General features: G+C 36.2%; 1 protein-coding gene across 7 annotated transcripts in view; it reads right to left on the bottom strand.

Moving 5' to 3' along the window:
* The window catches only part of LOC101351339 (B cell scaffold protein with ankyrin repeats 1), a 242,724-nt gene that overhangs the window by 27,507 nt on the left and 191,095 nt on the right, over nucleotides 1–24,122 (bottom strand). For 5 of the 7 annotated variants that reach the window (XM_023734728.1, XM_023734731.1, XM_023734725.1 and 2 more), the window contains exons 5-6: nucleotides 22,825–23,130; nucleotides 3,384–3,452 (exon numbers count right to left, since the gene is read on the bottom strand). In XM_023734728.1, the coding sequence (XP_023590496.1) occupies nucleotides 3,384–3,452; nucleotides 22,825–23,130 (375 nt within the window). The remainder of the gene's footprint in view (nucleotides 1–3,383; nucleotides 3,453–22,824; nucleotides 23,131–24,122) is intronic. The other 2 variants (XM_023734726.1, XM_023734727.1) reach the window with 2 other exon arrangements.

Here is a 24,122-nt window from a genome sequence, read left to right as displayed (position 1 = left end):
AATTCAGTTCTCTGGCTTGTAAAATTGAAGAACAAACCCTTGACTTCCCTGTGAGGTTCAGTTTTGGGCAGGAGGAAACATGATGGAAGTGTGGATGGGAACATATTTTATCTGTGACAATGCTCTCTGGCACTTTCTCATTTCTAAAACAACTTGGGAAAATTAATTTAAAAATTGTATTTTAATGGAAAACTTTATCTGTGATCCAATGTCTTCAGCACTTTTCCTTCCTTTTTTTTTTTTTTAAAGATGTGAAAATTGAATTGAAGCAATCCATTGAGCTTCTATCAAGATGGTGCCAATTAATTTTTTTCTGTTGCTCAGGAAAATTCCTTGACTTAGCAATAATGCAACTTCCTGGCAATCCCTTGGTAGTCTTCAACCCAGAAACAAAACAAAACAAACTTGTTGCCGTCGAGTCGATTCCAACTCATAGCGACCTTATAGGACAGAGTAGAACTGCCCCCTAGGGTTTTCAAGGAGTGGCTGGTGGATTTGAATTGCTGACCTTTTGGTTAACAGCCAAGCTCTTAACCACTATGCCACCAGGGCTCCATCTTGAACCTAGGACATATGAAATGCTAACACTTTCAGTGGGAAAATAGTTGGCTTTTGTAATCCCTTTTCCTTCCAGCATATAGTGGAAGAATTAAATAATTTCTTCAAAGAATGTGGCTAATCCTTTATAAAATCTTGACCCCCCCCCACAAACATTTTATAAAAGGTTCTTTTTTTGTTGTTGTTCTCTACCAGATAAAGTTATCATCATTGGAGAAGTACATACTTCTTTCTCCAGTATACCACGGAATTTCAGGATGTTTGAAAATAACTATTGAATAAGCATTTTGAGTGCCTAGTATGTCCCAGGAGTTGGATGGTCATAAATGTCTGAAAAAAGTTCACAGAAAAATGGTTCAACGGCGTAAGCCTTTTAGTACCAAATTCTTTTATTTTTAAAATCTTCTCAATCTTTTTTTCTCATGCTAAATGCCGATTTACCTGCAGATTACAGTCATCAGGAATTTTTTTTTTAATATTTCATAAGGTTTGATGTTCCCCTAGTTCTTGCAAACAGAACAATATTCTGTTCCATTCTGCTGAGTTACCAGCATCCAAAGGGAAACTGTTCTAAGTTCACCTACCAAAACTTCATCAATAAGTTGTACTTAAGTATCCAAAGAGAAAAAAATTCCATGCAAAATTTGATTAAAATTTTTAGTATCTTAGCCCCTAAAGAGTTTAAAAAATCTAATGACAGTTGATTTTGATGAGACAAACTAGGTAACAAAATATGGGCAAATATTAATCCATGAAAATATTTTATAGTAAGGTCCTTGTTCCCTTTCACTATTCTCTCCTTCCCTTTTCTATAAGTATAGCTATGTAATTTTCTATACATATGGTACAATAATAATAGGGCTCTTCTAGACTTAATGGATACTAGCAGTTTTTCCTTATATTGCTCTCTGTGGGACAGCCAGAAAAATAATTGATAATTTCATGTATTCCAAGAATCTGTTCATTACACTTACTGCTCATCTTCTTTCATGTCCTGTGGTCTTCTTTACATTTTCCCTTAATTCTAGAATAATTTAATTAAAAACATGATAATTGAACAATTTATAAAAAGACTTCTGGGAAATTTCCTTTCAAAGTGTTCAAATCATTTTCCATCTCCTCTCTTTATCCTTTCCAAAGCTCTGTGAGATATATGGAGGAGTCCATATAGCAATAAACTTATCTATTTTGTTTAGATTTTTTAAAGTAACTATTCTAGTCCTAATTGTACAATGATCTCATATGGAGCTTTCCATTTATTTCTTTAGAGAACCGAAGGCAAAGTTGGAGCATAATAGTAGACACAAAAAGATATATCTGTTCCCCAATAAAAACGTATATCTTCTCCCTGCGCCCCCCCCCCAAAAAAAATGAAATCACTAGAAATGGAAAATTGTTAAATGAAAGGAGGTTTTTGCATGTAAATTTAGCAGCAGTATATTCACATAGTTCATGGGAGACTAGATCAGCTTCATCATGTGTTGCATTCAAACACCATATACTTAATTGGAAGAATGATCTAAATACAACACTGTTGCCCTTGGAAATGCCACTTGAAATGATGGATGAAGACTTACTTTAGGACACGCCTTTGTTTGTAGAATGATTCATGATGTTCTAGAAGTAGCTCCATTGAGGTTGTGCATGTAATACTTCAGTGGGTGTTAGAAGTTGGCAAAATCACTAGTCATCTCCACAATGGCACAAAAGGAGACTGACAATGGAAACGTTTGGGTGACTGCTGTGAAATAATTTCCTAATTTTATTTTAGTATCTCAACAATTCACTGGTAACAACTTCAAGGTAGTATCGTTTTGGACTCAAGCTATTTCAAAGGTAGGTTGAGGGTAAAAGGTCTGTATATGTTCATTAAGGAGCCCTGGTGGCACGGTGGTTAAGGATTTATCTGCTAACCGGAAGGTTGGTGGTTCGAACCTACCAGCCACTCTTCGGGAGAAAAGACCAGGCAATCTGCTCCCATAAAGATTACAGCCTTGGAAACCCTATAGGGCAGTTCTCCTTTAAAGTTGCTATGAGTCGGAACTGACTCGACAGCAATGGGTTTGGTTTGGTGTATGTTCATTGATTCTCAGAGCCAGCCAATGTTATCCCTAACTTCTGCCAAATTATACATTTTTTATTTTTGAATTTTAACCCAGGTTTTATTGCCAGAAAAATCATAATGAGTAACCTTCTGGATTCTCTCCTTTCAATAGGAGACAAATGTTTCAGGGAAAACTAGACACAGCTGCCTCCTTGTAGAACAAGAGGAAAATACTCTTCTTGTGTGAGATGTCTTTGTGACTACAGTTTTCAGCTCCTCGCTGCATGACAAATAGTTGTTCAGAAGATGTTGGATCAAGTACTGAAGGCAAACGAATAGTGTGAAATGTGTACAATCTTTGGTTGGAGTTCAATATAGAGTCCAGAAATTTCATGGTGGTTCCTTCTTCTGAGAAACTTGGAAGAGTAATCATCTGCCCTTCCCACCAAGTTAAGTCACAGAACTTCTAATGGTCTATGAAATCATGGTGTCTGAGGCATGTTAGAGAACTTGTCTTACTTGACCTTTCTAGAGCCCTGATAACAGCATCAAAAACATCATCGTAAACATTCTAAGGCTATTTCTTGTTTTTGTTAATTAAAGTAATTTTTATGCATGGATCTTATGGAAAAATTACATTTGAGTAAGACATAAACTTAAAACTCAAATTAATCAGGCATACATTATTTATTTCTCTCCCAGGAGAATTTATTCAGTATTCATAAAATTTCTTTAAATCTTATTTAGAGATTATTAAATAAACTAAAGTTAGTTTCAATACCTTGTTTCCTAGAAGGACCATGGAACTTGTCACTACCAGATTGTTTTCTGGCTGTCTTTTGTTGGAACACTGTAAAAAATACAGAACATATTATTTATTGAACATTAACATTAAAAAAAAAATACTGTGGAAGTCTCCTGCAAGCTAGAATGCAATGCATCATTTTCCTTAGTAACAATCCCTGAATTGAATTATTTTTGAGTAGGAGGATTATTAAATTTACAATTTTCTCATTTGTGCAGCTTATCAGTCATTTCAAAAAGCATTTTCTTAGGGCAGAGTAGTATAATGTTGATGGAACGCCTCATTAAACTACTTAAATCAAGATACGATTCCATTTTGATATCAGGTAAAGATAAAAGCTGCATTTTGTTAAAAGTGATAAATGTTAAAATCACATGAAAAATTCTATTTGCACAGAAATTACTCATGCTGACTTTTTGGTGATAAGCAAGGATAATGACTGTTTCTTCTTAAACAGATGAAAAGACTGTTGTATTTCACAGATGTAATAAAAAAGACACTTTATTCTTGCATCATCTATCTAGACCTCAGACCTATTAAAGCAGCTTATGTGAATTACTTCATTATCTGAAAAGTGCTTTGTTCTCATTTATTATTTCTCACACAGAATTTTGTGAGAGGAGTCAGCATTACTCACCCCATTTTGCAGATGAAAGATAAAATTGATTGTTTAATATTTATCCAGCACCCACGAAGTTCCGCATAGTTTCTGGCATTTGTTAATGAAAAAAGTCTATACCCTTTACAACTTTACTTTAGAAAAGGAACATCCCACAGTTACAGTTATTTTTTATGGGTACTCTGAATTATGGGATTTGGGAACTGGAAGAGGCCTTGAAAATTTAGTCCAACCTCATATGTTTATAAATGAGGGAGAAAGAAGTAACTAAACTGTTAAAAACAAAGTAATTTTGCAATGATCCCAAAACTATTAATGGTAGAAATGTAATTTAGAGGCTCAAGCCTTGAACTTCAACCTATTGCTTGGTTCCTTTTAGCACTGCTGCCTCTTATTTTCCATAACAATTCCCTTTTTAAAGATAAAGGAGGAAACAGAGGGAGAGGATTAAAACGAAGCCCTAGAGCATTTCCAACATGGTGTCTCTTGTTCCTCTTAACAGCTCACCCAAGATTTTCTGGGTGATCAAACTGGGGAAGGTAGGAGTGACAGTGTTCCAGCTGAATGGCGATCCATCACTCGGATTAGGAAAAGCGTCTAATTAGTTATCTTGGATAAGGTCTTTGATTTAGTGTACTTAAAACCAATCTAATATCAAGGTCATAAAAAAAAAACCCCAAACCCATTGCCATCAAGTTGGTTCTGACTCATAAGTGGCACAGTGGTTAAAGCACTCAGCTGCTAACTGAAAGATCAGCAGTTCCAACCCACCAAGAACTCCATGGAAGAAGGATGTGGCAGTCTGCTTCCGTAAAGATTACAGCCTTGGAAACCCCATGGGGCATTTCTGTCAAGGGCATGTTGTTATTAGGTACAGTCGAGTTGGTTCCAACTCACAGCTACCCTATGTACAACAGAAAGAAACACTGCCATGTCCTGTGCCATACTCACAATCGTTATGCTTGAGCCCATTGTTGCAGCCACTGTGTCAATCCATCTCCTTGAGGGTCTTCCTCTTTTTATCTGACCCTCTGCCTCACCAAGCATGATGCCTTTCTCTAGGGAATGGTCCCTCCTGATAAATGTCTAAAATACATGAGAGGAAGTCTCGCCATTCTCGCTTCTAAGGAGCATTCTGGTGGTACTTCTTCCAAGACAGGTTTGTTCATTCTTCTGCAGTCCATGGTATATTCAATATTCTTTGCCAGTGCCATAATTCAAAGACATCACTTCTTCTTTGGTCTTGCTTATTCATTGTCCATCTTTCAAATGCATATGAGGCAATTGAAAATACCACTGCTTGGGTCAGGCGCACCTTAGTCCTAAAGTGACATCTTTGCTTTTTAATACTTTAACGAGGTCTTTTGCAGCGCATTTGCCCAATGGAATGAGTTGTTTGATTTCTTGACTGCTGTTTCCATAGGCGTTGATTGTGGATCCAAGTAAAATGAAATCCTTGACAACTTCAATCTTTTCTAGGTTTATCATGATGTTCCTTATTTGTTCAGTTGTAAGGATTTATGTTTTCTTCATGTTGAGGTGTAATCCATACTAAAGGCTGTAGTCTTTGATCATCGTCAGTAAGTGCTCAAGTCCTTTTCACTTTCAGCAAGTAAGGTTGTGTTATCTGTATGGAAGGTTGTTACTGAGTCTTCATCCAATCCTGATGCTGTGTTCTTTTTCATATAGTCCGGCTTCTCAGACGATTTGTTCAGCATACAGACTGAATAGATATGGTGAAAGGATAATCCCTGATGCACACCTTCCCTGACTTTAAACCACACAGTATCCCCTTGTTCTGTTAGAACGACTGACTCTTGGTCTATGTACAGCTTCCACATGAGCACAATTAAGTGTTATCCGTAATTTGTTATGATCCACACAGTCAAATGTCTTTGCATAGTCAATAAAACACAGGTAAACGTCTTTCTGGTATTCTCTGCTTTCAGCCAAGATCTATCTGACATCAGCAATGCTATCCCTGGTTCCACGTCCTCTTCTGAATATGGCTTGAATTTCTGGCAGTTCCCTGTTGATGTATTGCTGCAACTGCTTTTGGATTATCTTCAGCAAAATTTTACTTGTGTGTGATATTAATGATATTATTTGATAATCTCTGCATTCTGTTGGATCACCTTTCTTTGAAATGGACAAAAATATGGATCTTTCCAGTCAGTTGGCTAGGTAGCTGTCTTCCAAATTTCTTGGCATAGACGAGAGAGCACTTTCACTGTTGCATTCATTTGTTGAAACATCTCAATTGGTATTCCGTCAATTCCTGGAGCCTTGTTTTTGCCAATGCCTTCAGTGCAGCTTGGACTTTTTCCTTCAATATCATCAGTTCTTGATCATATGCTACCTCCTGAAATAGTTGAACGTCAACCAATTCTTTTTGGTACAGTGACTCTGTGTATTCCTTCCATCTTCTTTTGATGCATCATGCGTCGTTAAATATTTTACCCATCAAGGACATATCCGTGATTAATCCAGAAGACAATTTCTGAATTAAAAAAGTGCCCCAAATCCTATCAAATCAATAATTATTTATTAAACATCTATCATTTTCCAGCTGCTGTTATCCTCTTTTTAACCAGAAAAACCAAACCAAACCCATTGCCATCGAGTTGATTCCAACTCATAGTGAGCGTATAGGACAGAGTAGAACTGCCCCATAGAGCTTCCAAGGAGCACCTGGTGGATCTGAACTGCCATTTTATTAACAGGAGAGGCAAATATATTTTAAAAGTATGATGTCTTTAAGAAAAAATATATATACATATGAAATAACATTTGTGGTTGAAAATCCGTTTTCTGCTACAAATTAGTATTTGGAAAGCTTGCAAAATATATTTTACTGGCAAGTTCTGAGTTTGTGGCTTATATTTTTCCTAAAATAAAATATATTGAGGGGTATATGGTATGTGAATATATTTAAGGATATTGGAAGAACTTTTACAAGTGGTGCTTGATTTTTTTCATTGGCCAGTCATAAAAGTTTTAAAAATGAAATGCTATTGAAATTTTAATAACATGTAGACTCTTGGTGCTGTTTTGTCAATATTGTGAAGATAATAATAGCTGACAATGTCTAAGACTAAAACACTGTAGTCTGGCATCATTAGTACGGGAAATAACCTGAATCCAAAGATAAATTCAGACAATAAATTATCCAAATAAAAAGTGCATTAATAGATAAGTTTTAAGAATTCTGCTGAGTTTTGCAGTTACAAAGTATTCAGAAGTGGAATTATTTTTCCAGCTCTCTGGAGTTAGTTTGTTAAAAATCACTTTATACCCTATTTTTATGGAAATACTTTCTACTGACAACAAATGACCAGCATGTTTGAAATAGAGTAAATATTAATAAATAAACGCTCTCCTTCAGTTTCTAGATTGAGTAAGATGTGACAAGTAGCATATAATTTCATTGTTAAGATTTTACCAGGACTCAGTTCTACTCTGTAACACATGGGGTTGCCATGAGTCGGAATGGACTGCACAGCAATGGATATACTTGGGACAGCCTAGGATTGGGTTGGGGGGTTGGGATGGGAGAGTAGAATGCTCCAAGTGGGATGATGATGAAGGTGCTAATAACCGTACTTTTTAAAAGCAGAATGTGCAGTAAGTCATGCCCATAGTACAAAGTTCTTCTCTATCTGTCTAACTACCCCCCTCATGGAATTCCTTCCTATTTTACCTCCAGCCGCACCCATTATAACAGTTCTCCTCTTCCCACCTCCAGACAAGCCTCACTTTGTTACAAGTACCCAATTAGTAATTAGCATATTGCCAAACACATTATCTTCACATCACTATTAAAGTCAGGAGGTGATTCTAATATGAGGTAATCTTGGGAAAGACCTATTTGAACTTGTTTCCTGAAGAAAGAGCTAGCCTATCAAAACTATCGCTGAAGTAAACATGTATCAAGGAAACACACTCCATTCGCCTTATGAAAAGAACAGATAAGATATAAAATTCCAGAATTCGTTTATCTTTCACTTTTTTACAATTAATGTTAAGTGAAATATTTTTAACGGCCTCCATCAGTTAAATCTTTATTCTGAAAAGCTTTAAATTCTTTATATTTATCATGTTCACCAACGCAACTTTTATAAAAGGTAAACAGTGGTGGTAAATGTAAAATTCATGTTATAGTGAGAACTGAGCCTTGGGTTATTAGTTGCTCTGATTTATATACAATGTATGTATTTGTTGTACTGCAAGATTTGTAGTGAGTTAGATAGGAGTCTGTTTTAAACATGTAAAAATTGGGGAAAAAATTTATATACTAGAATGCTAACTAACTTGGAAGAGAGGAAGGGGTATAGTTTTGTCTTTCTTTTAAGAACATGAATGACATGACTATACTCTCCTGGGCCTCTATTTTCTTGTCCATAAAGTTAGGGCTTAGATGTGATGATCTCTAAGGTCGCAGTCAGCTATAATATTCTAAGATAACTACCAATTCTTATTTCCCAAGTCATTCCAGGCCCAACTGGGCCTAGTTGAATTTTTAAGTGAGTATAGATTTAAATAGAATGCTATGTTTTGAGGACAGGATTATTTTCAGTCTGGAGGTTTAAACTAATAGAAACATAAAAAATTAATTCGCAGACCAATATTAATTTTTTTCATAATATATTGAGACAATCTTGTCTTTATATGTTCAAATTCTTGGAGGACATAATTTTTGACCACATTTTTAGCACATCAATGCTCAATAAAAACTACAAGAGAATTATGACATACATCAACTTTGATGACTCTTTGTTCCTGTGAAATATTATTTTTTCTCTTCCTACCTCAAATAAGAATTTAAGAAGAAAGAATAATGAAAGCATTATTAGTAGTTGTCACTACCTTTAAACATAAAAAAAAGTCCATAAAAAAAAAAAAAAACACACACACACAACTTATGGGGTTCAAAGTAATACCAAACAATGCAAATGTCCCAAATACCACCCCCGCTTATATTAAATATTGGTGGAACGACTTCTGTAAAATTTTCTTTAGAATAGAAATGACATTGAATGGAAGAAATCTGCATAGTATTAAATATTCAAAACATTAAGCAAAGCAGAATTAGCAGAAGAGCAGAGGAGGAGAAGGTGAAATATAATGAATTCATTTGCACTATTTGTCTTTCCAGGCTGCTTCGGCAAGAGCGTTCTTCATGTCAGCCTCATTTGTGGCCTATTCAAGCAAAGGGATTCTTCCATAACTACACTTCTTAGAAAATCTGATAAAGCTTATTTCAAATTATTTTATAAGTGGGTAAGGTGATGAAAAGTTTGCAATAACAGAGCATTCATAAAAAATATGAATTAAAACCACAAACCCCTTGGATCTCATGCACATTAGAAGTGTGAAATGAAATGTTCTTCACAGCTATATACCTAACTACCACTGATGGACCCATTCTTGAAACTAGATATTTTATGTGAAATAAAATATTCAGGTTTGGATTTTGTTCTGGATGCTCAAAGGATGAGACTGTACAGGGTAGCAGCAGTCTGTTTATTATTCACTCAACAACTTTCATTAGGTTACTGAGGCTGTGGTCAAGTGCTATGCTAGGTCCTGAGAATGCAAAGGTAAATAAGACACAATGGCAGTCTCCATACTGTCATCCACTGTAGTGTATTCATTTAAGCAAGATGAGAGAGGAAAGAGATGAGAAACAATTAGGAATGGCAGCGTTATAATTCAATCCCTATACTCTTACTCTCTCCACCTTGTTCCTCCAAGTTTGTGCCATGTGAAAGCTAAACACAAAAAGGCAGGATGAGGTAAAAAACAGCAGTGGAAATAGCTCTTTGTCTAGCCAGCAAAGACTGTGAAGACAATGTTCTAACCCTATGAGTATACATACTGGGTGATCAAACTGATGCTTAGAAGGGAGAGGTTGCCTCTTTACAAACTGACCAAGATAGACTGAGCATTCCTATCAGCTTAAAACTGCCATTTTATTTGCTAGCAATAGTCACAGGTTATTAATTTGAACAAATTTATCAAATACAGGTTACCACACGTTAACAGACATGTTCGGGGTGGCATTGCCTCAAATAGACAGTCATATCAGCCACATAACATGAAGGTCTTTTCACCTTGAAGTAGTTTACTGTCTGGCAGATACATAGTCGGGAGTGGTGCCATTATTTTTAGTTAGGGGGAATTTGTAAATGGCCAGCTCGCAAACATGATGTCACTGATATAGTTACCATTTACTCTTGATACTGGCAGAGATGGAAAGAAGAAAAACACATATGTGCAAATGTAGAAGTTCTAATTCAATGGCAGTATCAATGAATGCTTTGGTTTCTGAGGAGAACTGTCATGGACTGAATTGCATCCCCCCAAAATATGTGTCAGTGCGGTTAGGCCATGATTCCAGTATTGTGTGGTTGCCTTCCATTTTGTAATTATAATTTTCCTAGGTGTTATAAAACCTAATCTTTTCCTGTGGAATGAGGCAAGATTAGATTACGTTAAAGAGGATTAGATTGGGATTTTAACACTCTTACTAAAGCCACATCCCTGATCCAACGTAAAGGGAGTTTCCCTGGGGTGTGGCCTGCATCACCTTTTATCTTAAAAAATATAAAAGGAAAGGGAAGCGAGTAGAGACGGAGACCTCATACCGCCAAGAAAGCAGTGCCAGGAGCAGAGCGCGTCCTTTGGACCCGGGGTTCCTGCGTGGAGAAGCTCCTAGTCCAGGGGAAGACTGACAACAAGAACCTTCCTCCAGAGCCGACAGAGAGAGACAGCTTTCTCCTGGAGCTGATGCCCTGAATTTAGACTTCTAGCCTACTACATTGTGAGAGAATAAATTTCTTTTTGCTAAAGCCATCTGCTTGTGGTATTTCTGTTATAGCAGCACCTGATGACTAAGACAAGAACATGTTTCTCGCTAACTTGTAACAGATAAAAGTATTCCCATAAAATACCTCTCCCAAATCAAGAAACTCACTGTAAATTATTTGTTTTCTGCTTATAGGGAACTTAATTTTTACTAGACCACAAGGTATATTTATTTGCATATTTATCCTTTTTGATTCAAATAAAAATATTTCTTGTTTAGAAATGTTTCTCATCTGAGAGAAAACAGTTGGTTTGTAGAATTCTGTGTGATTACTAGCTCGAAGTTATTACAATAAATTTTCTCCAGTCTACTAGGTCTTTCTCCCTTTTGTTACCAAGCAGGCAACATGTAGTGAACACCTATTGCTTGCACAGCCCTGGACCTGGGGTTTATTTCATTCCACAAGTCTCCATTCTTGCTTATTGCCTGGTTTCTCTTTTTGCCCATTTGTATTCAATAAAGAAAGAATACAAGTATAGATATTATTCTAATCACATCTCAACTAATTTTGTTTTAAAGAGAAGTAGTTTGGGTACTAATTCCTCACTAGTCACTGGGATGCTATTATAATGAGATCACCTTTTGGTTAATGATTGGTGATTACCCAAAGTAACTTTTTTGGCCTTTTTCCCCCCTCCTATATCAGGGAAATGTTTCTATGCTAAGAAGTACCAGTAAGATCATGGTTTGCACTTTGTTACATTTCACAGGGTGATAAATTTGGCACTCTAAAATTTTTTTCCCTAAACTTAAGATAAGCTATCTTCTCACGCTCACCTTGAACAAATATTAAATACTAGTTCTGTTAGTAAGACTCAAACAATAGAAATGCTGATTGAAAACTCTACAAGGACAGGTCTGTGGCAGTTTTGTTTTTTTGTTTTTTAACATAGTGGTCAATATTAGTAGTTAATAAATACTTTGAAAAAGTTATGCAAGATAGTATATTGGAACACCAAACCCAAGTGAAGAAGCAAAAGCCATACTAACTAGGGAGAGAGTCTCACCTCTTTTTCTACAGAACACCTTTTATATAATGACTACTACTTCCTGTCAACATATTCTGTGTACGCCACTGAACATGTGTTTTAGTGTTCATGAAAATCCTATGAAGTATTATCATTCCTTTAGAAAAAATGAAGCAAGACTGTATAAATTGCACAAGCCTACACAGCTCTTTGGTGGCAAAGTCAACAGAAATACTGGTCCATCTAGCTTCAAAATCTTCATGAGTTTCACTACATGGGGCTGTTGGTCCCTCAGAAAAGCTCTTCCCAGTGTGCAAACCCCACGAAGCATTTTCTTTGTCTTGAACAGTTATATATTTAGAGTCAAAGAGAAATACACATTTATAGTCCTGGTGAAAAATGTGAATTCAAAAAATCCAAAGTGAGGAAAGATAATATGAGTAGATAGCTATTTGACACACTTGTGATTTCATCTTTAAATGACTATTCTCTAAAGTTCTAAATGTTTACTCTGGCTTAAAGTGGAAACAGTTTAGGCCAGGGAATCTCAATAGTAGCACTATTGACATTTTGGACCTGACAATTCCTTATTGTGAGGAGCTACCCTGTGCATTGTAGGATGTTTACCAGCATCCTTGGCCTTTCCCCACTAGATGCCAATAGCACTCCCTCAGTCATGCCAATCACAAATGTCTCCTGGTATTGCCAAATGTCCCCTGGGGGCAGGGTCACTCCTAGTTGAGAACCACTGTTCTAGGTCAATTCAACTTCTAACTAAAGATGTCTATAACAGAGAGCCTGGGGACATCACAGGCTGGGGGAAAACACCAGAAGTCACTCTGTTGTTAAAATGTAAGTGCTTGAAGAGATATGCATTTATCTTCTGTGTAATACAAATTCTTTAATGTCACTTCACACCAGAGTTGATTACTACTTCCTTCCCATGTCACTAGTATAAAGGAGCTGAATCCTTGGAAGGTGAGGTTGGAAAAGTTCATCACTATGCCAAGAGTCTAACAGATGGTCTGCAAAGCCCTTTGCAGGTTTCATTCAATGTCTCTCTAAGGGAGCCACGGCATAATGATGTTTTGCTGTGAGAAGAACACAAAGAGCAAATCAAAACACCTTGGGTACACAAGACAGATCCCTTTTAATGGACAGTGTGAGCCCAGGTCAGAACAACTGGCCCTTTGTAGAGCTGCACCAGTACCGTATCACAGAAAGGAGAGAGGCGGGTATCATACAGGAAGACAAGAATATTTCGCTTACAGAATAATAAATATGTTCTTCTGTTCTCAGAGGACCTGTGATATACATACTAGGTTCTGAAGCTAAATGGTTTGGACAAGGTCACCTAGCCAGAGAGTAGGACCCAAGGCTCTTGGTCTAAACCAAAAACCAAAACCAGACCCATTGCTATCGACCATATCTCTTCACTAATGAGGACAGGGACCATTCTACTCTGTCACATTTGCGATGATAAGAATTAATTTTCCTAATGGTCTTTTTTTTCTTTTTGCATTTCAGTTGCATTGTATGTGATCAATTTCAAGTACAAGTAAATTGCAAGCAGAAAATTTCTGAGAACAACTGAGTTGTACTTGACATTTTGGGGTCCCAGTAGTTGAGTAGTTCTCAAAAATGTCATATACAACTTTGTTGCACTGAAAAATGCCAAGGGCAACTCAGTAGTAATTGAAAATTGAAAGGAAAATTATATTCTACCCCAAATCAGACACACGAACTCTGAAGTAGGATCTCTGCTCTATTAATTGTGTGAGGGGAAAATGGGAGACTGTCCACTGACATTGAAAAATTTTCCCCAATAGACATTCATCTCTTTGTGTGACTTATGGATGTGCTTTTACTACCAAACCATCTACACCATGCCAAGTGCTCATTTTCTTTCCTTGATTTGTCTTAAGTCAAGAATTCTGTCACTAAAGAGGACTGTAAATCCATGTTAATTCCTCTAGCTTCCTGAAACTTAATGAATGCTATCCTTTCAGATATTACAGAGAGAAAAAGGTGGAGAGACTATGATATCTGAAAGCAGGCAGATATCAAAAACTTTTCATTTAAGAACAACAAGTTATTCCTTTGATGGTTGTTAACATAAGATTAGGTTTACAGCAACAAGAATGGGATAAAAAATCAGAAACATAACTCTTGATAAAAGTAAACCAACATGGGTTTAGTTTTGCATTAATTAGTTACCTTTCTGGAGGCAGGAGGCAGTGGTGATGGAGGAAATAGAGCTTCTCTCTGATATGTTATTCTGCGTGATAGCAGTTTGAATCTATATGTGGATATCTTATCTATATGTGGACATCCTAGAGCTTTACCCTACTGTGTGTGTTCTCCTCTTCAAATTAGTGGTGCTTCAAACATAATCTATTGACATCGAGTCGATGCCAACTCATAATGACTCAACAGGACAGAGTTTTCAAGGCTGTAATCTTTATGGAAGCAGACTGTCACATCTTTCTCCCTTGGAGCAGCTTATGGGTTCGAACAGATGATCTTTTCAGTTAGCAACCAAGTGCCTTAACCACTGAGATACCAGGGCTTCTTGCTTTAAACATGAGATGGTTTAAAATAGAAGCAATCTAAGAGTTAGTAGACTGATATATTTTTTTGACCATCCTCCAGAGTGTTAATGAAGTCTCCTATTCTGGCCGCATTGACATGATTCTTGTCACTTCTATCACTCATTCACTATTTTTTCATTCAGTTAATACTTGTCAAATGTTTACTAGGTTTCTACTATACATTTAGCACTGAGCTTGGCACCAAAGACGCAATGATTGGCAAAAACAGACAAAGTTGGGCTCTTCCTTCGTGTATCTTCTGGCTTAGTAGGAAGAAGGACATGTTAATGAAATATCCCGAAATAAATATATTGATGAAAGAAATTTGTGGTGCCGTGTATACAGGTGTGGGAGCCAGACTAATAGGTGTTCAAACCCCACATCTTCCACTTCCTAGTTTTATGATCTTCAGTAAGACATTGGAACTTAATGAACATCAGTTTCATCATCTCTAATGTGAGGCTATTAATGTCTACCATGTGGGATTATTGCATGACTTAGAAATTATCATGAGAACTGACAAAATAATAATGATAAGGAGTAGATTAAGCCAACCAGTCCTTTGAAGGACAGGTTTTTTCCTCTCCCACCCATTCCAGCTCTGTTATCTCTCTTACCTCTGACTCCACCAGAATCCAGGGAACACAGTCACAAAGCCAGTTTATAGCCTACATAGTTTTCTGCCTTGGCATCCATTAATTCCTCTGAGTTGCCCTTTCACCCAATTTCTGACATGGCTGTTCCTGTTTTGTCACCTAGTCTCTCATTGATGTTGGTCATTCCTCGCTCCTCCCGGCCACCCAGAAACCTAACCCATCCTCGCTTGCTCCACATAAGCCCTCTCCTACAATTCCAGTTGGTCATTGCCTTATCCTGGGGTGCAACCTCCTGTGTGGCCCTAAGTCCTGGCGTGCTGCATCTTCCTCTCTGGGACCCGTGAGTAATAACTTCTGTTTTTTTTCTGGTCTTCTTGAGTAAGTCTCACTTTCTTGTGCAGCATTGACAGACCATCCACGAAACGCACAGACCACTTTGGGTCAAATTTAATTCACACAGACACTTTTTCTATGATTTAAAGTTAGTTTATCAAAGTCATTCTCTATCCATTAGCTGAGTAAAGATAAAGTAGAATTGCTTTTAACTATAATTTACTGAGTGTGTACTACATATCAAATATTGTGCTGGGTATTTGCTAATTTTATCTCATTTAAAGACTGTAACAATCTTTGAAGTAGATATTATTTCTATTCCCAATTTACAACGAGGAGATTGAATCTCAGATACATTAAGTCACTTGCTTTAGGAATATAGGCTTAATCTGAATACAAGTCTTTTTGCAGAGCCAATGTGTTTTTCCTATACCTTCCTGGCTTTCCTTTGTCTAGTCTCTTTGCCAGTTGTTTCCTGAGTTTCTGAAATAAGTTGGAGTTCTGCATTCTTCCTCTATTCCTTGTTTCAAAGCCTTCTCTTTCGGCTACATTAACACACCCTGATGTGCCATCATCTGCTACCACTTCTTTTCTCTGGCAAGAATTGGGGCAAATTAATGTTCTTCTAATTGAATGAGTGACTTGCTGGGAAACTGTGGCAAATCTATTTAATAGATCTGCCTGAGCTAGGGAAAAAAAAAGGAAAGATGTGTTGAAAGACTTTTACCCTGTGAAATACAAACAGCATCAAGAAAGAATTAGCTTGTGATGCAATCTTTATGCGAATGTGGGAACACAATAATCAGCAATTAATGGCATAAAAGGAAGAGGCAGGCAAGTAAATCCCAGTGAAAGAGAACAAGAAGAAACAATGGAAGGAGACTCTGGTGACTTCATTATAGTTCAGTTTTTGCTACTGATTTAGGATTTGGGGCAAATAACCTTAGCTGTTTTTATATATTTAAAGGCAAAAAAATCATAACAACACTGGTTTCCTCTCCATATGATACAAATATCATGAGAACGAATGAAATTGTATAGTTTAATTAGAAAGATATAAAGACTGAAGGGTGCCAGGCTTAGGGTGGGTAGGTGATATAAATAACATTTAAAATGTCTTAAAAACTTGAGATTTCTAACATTCTTTAAAGAACGTATGAGTGTATATGCACATATGACAAATTGTACCATTGTCATATAGGGAATTTATGTAATTAATACACAAAAAGACTTTAACTATTTATTACTTGGCATTCCATAAATCTATGTGTAATTAATAAATGAATGAGAAGGAAAACAATCCAAATTCACTTATTTACCATGGGGATTAATTGAAAATCTAAAGCAGTTATAGCCCCCAATTTTCTCTCCAATCCCGTGCAATTATAGCAACCACCTATGATAGCATATTTATTCTTTGGGGAAATTGAACAGAAGTAACTCTGGACATGGGGCACAAGGTACAGTGGATGGCAGGACTTTTACAATGAACTGAAAACACAAAGAACAAGTTAAATCGTACTTTTGAAATGGTGAAATTTCACAGTCTCCTTCCCACACCTTTATTACAGAGTGCTGACAGCCAGATGTGAAAGCGAAGATTGGAGTTAGCTGGATTTTACTTTTGAAAAATTGAAAACTATTGGAGGATGTTGTTGTTGTTGTGTGCCATCAAGTCAATTCCCACACAGCGACCATAGATGTACATAAATTAACAATTGGGGGTAATTCAATGAAAAAGTTGGTACCTACCCATTGCCCTACTAGTTAAAAAGCAGAGTTTCCATGTAGGTTTTTTTGTGTTTTATTCTTAAATATGAAATCACAGCTAAGAATAACTAGATATTTGATGGAAGTAACAGCATTACACACAGACTCCAAACCAAGAAAAACAAACAAGCAAGCAACAAACAACAAACAAAGATAATAGAGACAATATGAGAGCAGAAGAAAAATAAACATCAAAACAAAATGAAACAAAGAATTAATATACACAAAAAGGTAAGAGTTGCTATTGAATGACACTAACCCCCTCCCCCACAAAAAAGAGGAAAGAATGCTATGAAAAAGAACAAACAGAGAATAAGAAAGGGCTCTTGGAAAATAACTATATGATAGCCAATAGAAGGGCAGGAAGGTAAAGACCTAAAAGTAGAACAGCATGACATGAGAGTCAACACTTATGGCCCTTAGAAAATCCCTAAGGTTGGGAGTACAGAAGACAATGGACTTCTTAAAAAATCTTTAGAATATAACTGAGTTCTTATATTGAATTAGATACATTTTCTCTCTTTAAAAAGTTATTTATTGGGAGAAGGAGCCAACATGGAGCTAGAGACAGAAGCACCATGCCTTCCCTCTGCAGCAAAGACCACTAAAACCAAGTAAAACAAATACAAATGTCAATCCTGGAACCCTAAGCATTGAATGAAGAGAAAAAGAACTAGATCAAGCACCAAATGGAGGAAAAGACTGACAGAGAACAGACAACAAGGAGAGCTACAGAACAGAAGTCCCCTGCCAGCTAACATGGAACAGCTTTGCCATCTTGGAGCACACAGCTTGCAACAACCCTGGATAGGGTGTATGGGAAGGCAACTTCATGAAGCTGACAGAAAACTTAACCAATATCATGAAAGATAAAAAGCTGACCATTCAAGAATCTCTGTGAACCCCATATGGGATAGACCCCAAAAGAAAGTCACCAAGACATATAATCACACTCAACAAAACCAAAGACAAAGAAATAATCCTGAGAGCAGTTCAAGAAAAATCCAAAGTCACATACAAAGGTGAAACAATAAGACTAAGCTCTGATTACTCAGCAGAAACCACGCAGGCAAGAAGGCAATGGGATGACATATATAAAACCTTGAAAGAGAAAAAAATTGCCAACCAAAAATAATATGTCCTGCAAAACTCTTGCTCAGATATGATGGCAAAATTAGGACATTCCTAGATAAACAGAAATTAAGGGAATATGTAAAAACCAAACCAACCTTACAAGAATTATTAGAGGGAGTCCTTTGGTTAGAGAACCAACAACATCAGACAACAACCTAAATCTAGAACACAGGACAGTATCACCCAGATACCATCCTAGGTAATGAACTCTTAAGGATAACACAATTTAAAAGATTTACAACGGGGAACCAGAGATGTCAATCTCTAAAAGACAACAATGTCAGAACAATAAAAGGGGGAATAAATGATGTAGGTATGGCACTTTCAATTGGAGAAAAAGTCAAGGCCATATTAAGTGATAAAATACTGGTTCAAACTTAGGAAGATAGGGGTAAATTTCAAGGTAACCACAAGAAAAGTTAATAAACCTACTCATAAAAATAATGAAGAAAAAAATAAGTCTCAGTAACACAAAATCTACAAAAATGAAAGAAACAAAAAGAAATTCAACAAAACAAAAGGAATTCAGTACAGGAGAGTAAGAGGAACAAAGAAAACATCAGCACAACAACAAAAAAAGCACTACAAAATGACACCAATAAACTCATACCTATCAATAACCACACTGAATGTAAATGGCTTAAATGAACCCATAAAGAGACAGAGAGTGACAGAATGGATTAAAAAACAGGACTCCTCAATATGCTGTCTACAAGAGAAACACTTTAGAAACAAATAAATAAATATATTAAAAATCAAAGGATGGAAAAAATATATCAAGTAAACAGCATCCCAAAAAGAACAGAAGTGGTAATACTAATATCAGATGAAATAGACTTTAAGGCAAAATCCACCATAAAAGACAAAGAAGAACATTGTATAATGATTAAAGGGATAATCCACCATGATGACATAACCATAATAAATATCTACACAACCAATGATAAGGGTCCCAAATGCATAAAACAAACTCTAACAGCACTGAAAAGAGAAATTGACACTTCCACAATAAGAGGAGGAGACTTCAATGCATCACTCTTGGCAAAGAACAGAACATCTAGAAAGATACTGAACAAAGATACAGACAATCTAAAGGCCACAATCAAGCAACCTGACCTCACAGACACACATAGAACACTCCACCAAACAACAGCAAAGTATACGTTCTTTTCCAACGCACATGGAACGTTCTCCAGAACATACACATCTTAGGCCACAAAGCAACCCTCAACAACATCCAAAACAATGAGATTATACAAAGCATCTTCTCTGATCACAATGCCATAGAAGTAGAAATTAATAACAGGAAGAGCATGGGAAAAAAATGAAAAAAAAAAGGAACTGAATAATGCCTGCTTAAAAAACACTGGGTAATAGAAGAAATCAAAGATGGAATAAAAAAATTCCTAGAATCAAATGAGAATGAAAACACAACATTCCAAAACCTTTGGGACATAGCAAAGGCAAAGCTCAGAGGTCAATTTATAGCAACAGATACACACATCAAAAAAGAAGAAAGGGATAAAATAAAAACAGCTTTATAGCTCAAACAAATAGAAAGATAACAGCAAAAGAAGCCTACAGCCACCAGAAGAAAGGAAAAAAATAAAGATCACAGCAGAAATAAATGAAATAGAGAATAGAAACACAATAGAACAACAAAACCAAAAGTTGGTTCTTTGAAAGGATCAGCAAAATCAATAAACCCTTGGCCAAACTGACAAAAGGAAAACAGGAGAGGATGCAAATAACCCAAATAAGGAATGAAATGTGGAACATTACAACAGACTCAAATGAAATATAGAGGATCATAACAGAGTACTATGAAAAACTATACACCAACAAATTTGAAAACCTAGAGGAAATGGACAAATTTCTGGAAACACACTACCTACTTAAACTAACACAAACTGACGTGGGAAATCTGAACAGACCCCTAAAAAGAGAAGAAATTGAAAAGGTAATTTTAAAAAATTCCCAATAAAAAAAAGTCCTGGCCCAGATAGCTTCACTGGAGAATTCTACCAAACATTCAGAGAAGAGCTCACACCAGTAATACACAAACCATTGCAAAACATAGAAAAGGAAGGGATACTTCTGAATTCATTCGAGGAAGCCAGCATAACTCTGACATCAAAAACAAAGACACCAAAAAAAAAAATTACAGACAAACATCTCTCACAAATATGGATGCAAAAATTCTCGACAAAATTCTAGCCAATAGAATTTGGCATCATATAAAAAAAAACCACACTACAACCAAGTGGGATTCATATCAGGTATGCAAGGATGATTCCACATTAGAAAATCAATCAATGTAATCTACCATATAAATAAATCAAAAGAAAAGAATTACATGATCATTTCAATCTACACAGAAAAGGCATTCAATAAAGTTCAACACCCACTCCTGATAAAAACTCTCAATAAAATCAGAATAGAACAGAAATTCCTCAGCATAATAAAGGACCTCTACACAAAACCAACAGCCAACATCATTCTCAATGGAGAGAAGCTGAAAATATTCTCCCTGAGAACAGGAACAAGAGAAGGATGCCCTTTATCACCACTCCTATTTAACTTTGTGCTGGAAATCCTAGCTAGAACAATAAGGCAAGACAAAGAAATAAAGGGCATCCAAACTGGTAAAGAAGAAGTAAAACTATCCCTATAAGTGGATGGTATAATACTATACATACAGAACCCAAAAAACTCCACGAGAAAACTACTGGAACTAATAGAAAGACTCAGCAGAGTAGCAGGGGACAAGATAAATGGAAAAATCAGTTGGATCCCTATACACCAAAAAAAAACAACTAGAAAACAGAAATCAGGAAAGCAGTACTATTTATAATAGCCCCTGAAAAAAAATAAAAACTTAGGAATAAATCTAACCAGGGATGTAAAAGACCTATACAAAGAAAACTACAAAACACTACTGCAAGAAACCAAAAGACGCCTACATAAATGGAAAAACATACCATGCTCATGGACAGGTAGACTCAACACTGAAAACGTCAGTTAAACCAAAAGCCATCTACAAATACAATGCAATCCCGACCCAATTAACAACAGCATTCTTTAATGAGATGGAGAAACTGATCATTAACTTTATATGGAAAGGAAAGATGTCCTAGATAAGCAAAGCATTAATGAAGAACAAGTAGGAGGCCTCACACTTCCTGATCTCAGAACCTACTATACAGCCACGGTAGTCAAAACAGCCTGGTACTAGTACAATGACAGACACATTGAATAATAGAACAGAATTGAGAACCAGATGTAAATCCATTCACCTACAGTCACCTGCTCTTTGACAAAGGCCCAAAGTCCACTAAGTGGGGAAAAGACAGTCCTTTTAACAAATAGTGCTGGCAAAACTGGATGTCCATCTGTAAAAAAAATTTTGTTCAAAACCTTTAATAAAGCACCATATTGTGCTCTCTGTATTTATTTGCACTTCTGTCTACTGGAGTTACCTAGGAGCTCCTCAGGGATGGGAAACTTGTTTTATTCCATATTCTCAGCACCAAGCATGGCATCTAGCCCATAGAAAGCATTCAATATATGTGTTATGTAATGCATTGATGAAAAAAGGTTATCTCTTAGACACTAGGAAACCCTGGTGGCATGGTGGTTAAGAGTTTGGCTGCTAACCAAAAGGTCTGGAGTTTGAATCCATCAGGTGCTCCTTGGAAACCCTATGGGGCAGTTCTACTCTGTCCAATAGGGTTGCTATGAGTCGGAATCGACTAGACGGCAACTGGTTTGTTGTTTTTTCTCTTAGACACTATGAACTCATGGAGTGCACCAAACCAAACACAGCGTACAAGAGTGTTAGGAAATAAAAGGAAATTAAATCCATCCTGTTGGGACTGTAAACATTACAAAGCTTCAGGGATTTGTTGTTTTTTCTTTATATGCTACTGAGTAGAGAAGGAGAAAGAAGAATTGAAATCTGAAATGAAGTAGACCTTCTAAGACAAATGAAGTGAATCTTAATCACTGGGGTGAAGTGAAATTTCAGATGGACTGGAGCAAGTTCTTTGCAAATCTTAGACTCTAGTATTCAAACTGCTAGGAATTTAAAGTCATCTTAAATGGAATTAGGGGCAAAAAATAAACTTAGAGTACCTTATGGTCGGCTATCTGCCTTCTTTTCTTGTATTGCAGATTTTTTGTAGGAATTGACTTCTTCTTGTGGAATCAGAAAGAAAGGGTCAAATAGAATTTTTCTTTATTTGTTATGGTTTTATGTTTCCTGGGTGGTTTGTCAAAAATTTCCTTGTTAATGAAGAACTGGAAATCAGAATCCAACCTACCATCATTCTTATTTTCTTTCTTTATTGTGTTTCTAAACTTAAAAATGGGTCTATACAACTCACCGGTGACTTGAAATATATGTTTTACATGTTTGGCTTTTTAGATCAAACACTAATCAAATCACCTCATACCCCACCAAAAAAATTTTAAGAAGTCTAACTCCTCCCCCAAACAAACAAACAAACAAACAATAAGAAAAACAACAAAAACATTACCTTGAGCTATATAAGGTGTAGTTACCTCTTTAGGAGGGATATTTGTGGGCCGAGGAGTAGGGGCAGGAGGTCGGTTTATAATGAAAGATCGACTTCCGAGTTTTTTCTTTATGCTCATATTGGCCAGTATTATGTCATATTCACTGTTATTAATCTCAGCGAAAGTGTATGGGTCTTCCTCCTCCTTCTGATCCTTTTCATCTTCTTTTTCTTCCTCTCCTTTGGGTTCATCTCGTATTTCTTGTCTTCCACCAGGATCATACCAATTTTTGTTTCTTTCCATTTGGTCTTGCAGCGTTATTCCTGCTGGTAAAATATTAAAATTGTGTTTACTCTTTCGTTATATGTAATATTATTGGTGTCCATCTGGCAATTGCCTGAGCTTCCCAAACTGGTTTAATCAAATGCCATAGGAAACAATATAAGAGTTCCTGTCGCTTGAAAAATAGTTTATGCATTACCCCATAAATTCCAAAAAGGGAAAATCAAGCCATGTATTTTACTAACATATCCTCCTGCAGTTTGTAATTGTTAACCTTGGTAAGGAAAAACACTTAGTTTGCTTAAGATGAATTTTTTTTTTGATGCATAAAAGTATTTTCCACATTATTTTGTATGTTATAGTTTACCAATGATTGAATATCAGGAAACTGAGTTACAAAGTCTCCAATTCCAAATGCTCTGAAAACTTGAGCTTTTCAAGCATGATAGTCTGAATTTTTTCTTTTATTTGAAGCCACTTTACCTTTCATAGGATTTGTACTAGGTATTTTGCCTAAAATTCAGTTTCTCTGAAAATGACAGGGGAATAGCCAAAGGCACCATTACTTGGCTTCCTAGCAGTCACTCTCATTCTGGCTATGAAAAACTGGTCTTTAAAAATGCAACTCTTGATATCTACAAGGCAACATGAATCTCATTTTTAGCTGAAGGACACTGGAAGTAGAGTTGGTAATTCCATGATATAAAAGATGCCAGGAGTAAATCAATGGCTTGAGGATTAATTCATATGAAAAAAATAAAATTGCTGATTTTATATTCTTTGAGGATTTTCCTGTTCAGTAAAATCTTTACATATTTTTATAAAAATGTGTTAAATATTTCCCTAGCAATTATTTAGAAAACAAATATTTCAGAATATACTCTGGTTAACAGAAAAGTTGAGAATTTCATTGGCTCTCTATCAAGCCAATGCAAATTTGTTTTTTGTTTTTTTTTAATTTGCCTCTTGACAAGCATTTTGCTTATGGTGTTAATGAAAATAACAAAACGGAAAGCATTTCTGTTACTGACTGGAA

This window comes from Trichechus manatus, unplaced genomic scaffold (genome assembly GCF_000243295.1).
Source record: "Trichechus manatus latirostris isolate Lorelei unplaced genomic scaffold, TriManLat1.0 scaffold00071, whole genome shotgun sequence".
Taxonomy (NCBI): domain Eukaryota; kingdom Metazoa; phylum Chordata; class Mammalia; order Sirenia; family Trichechidae; genus Trichechus; species Trichechus manatus.
This window is presented reverse-complemented; position numbering and strand designations above follow the sequence as displayed.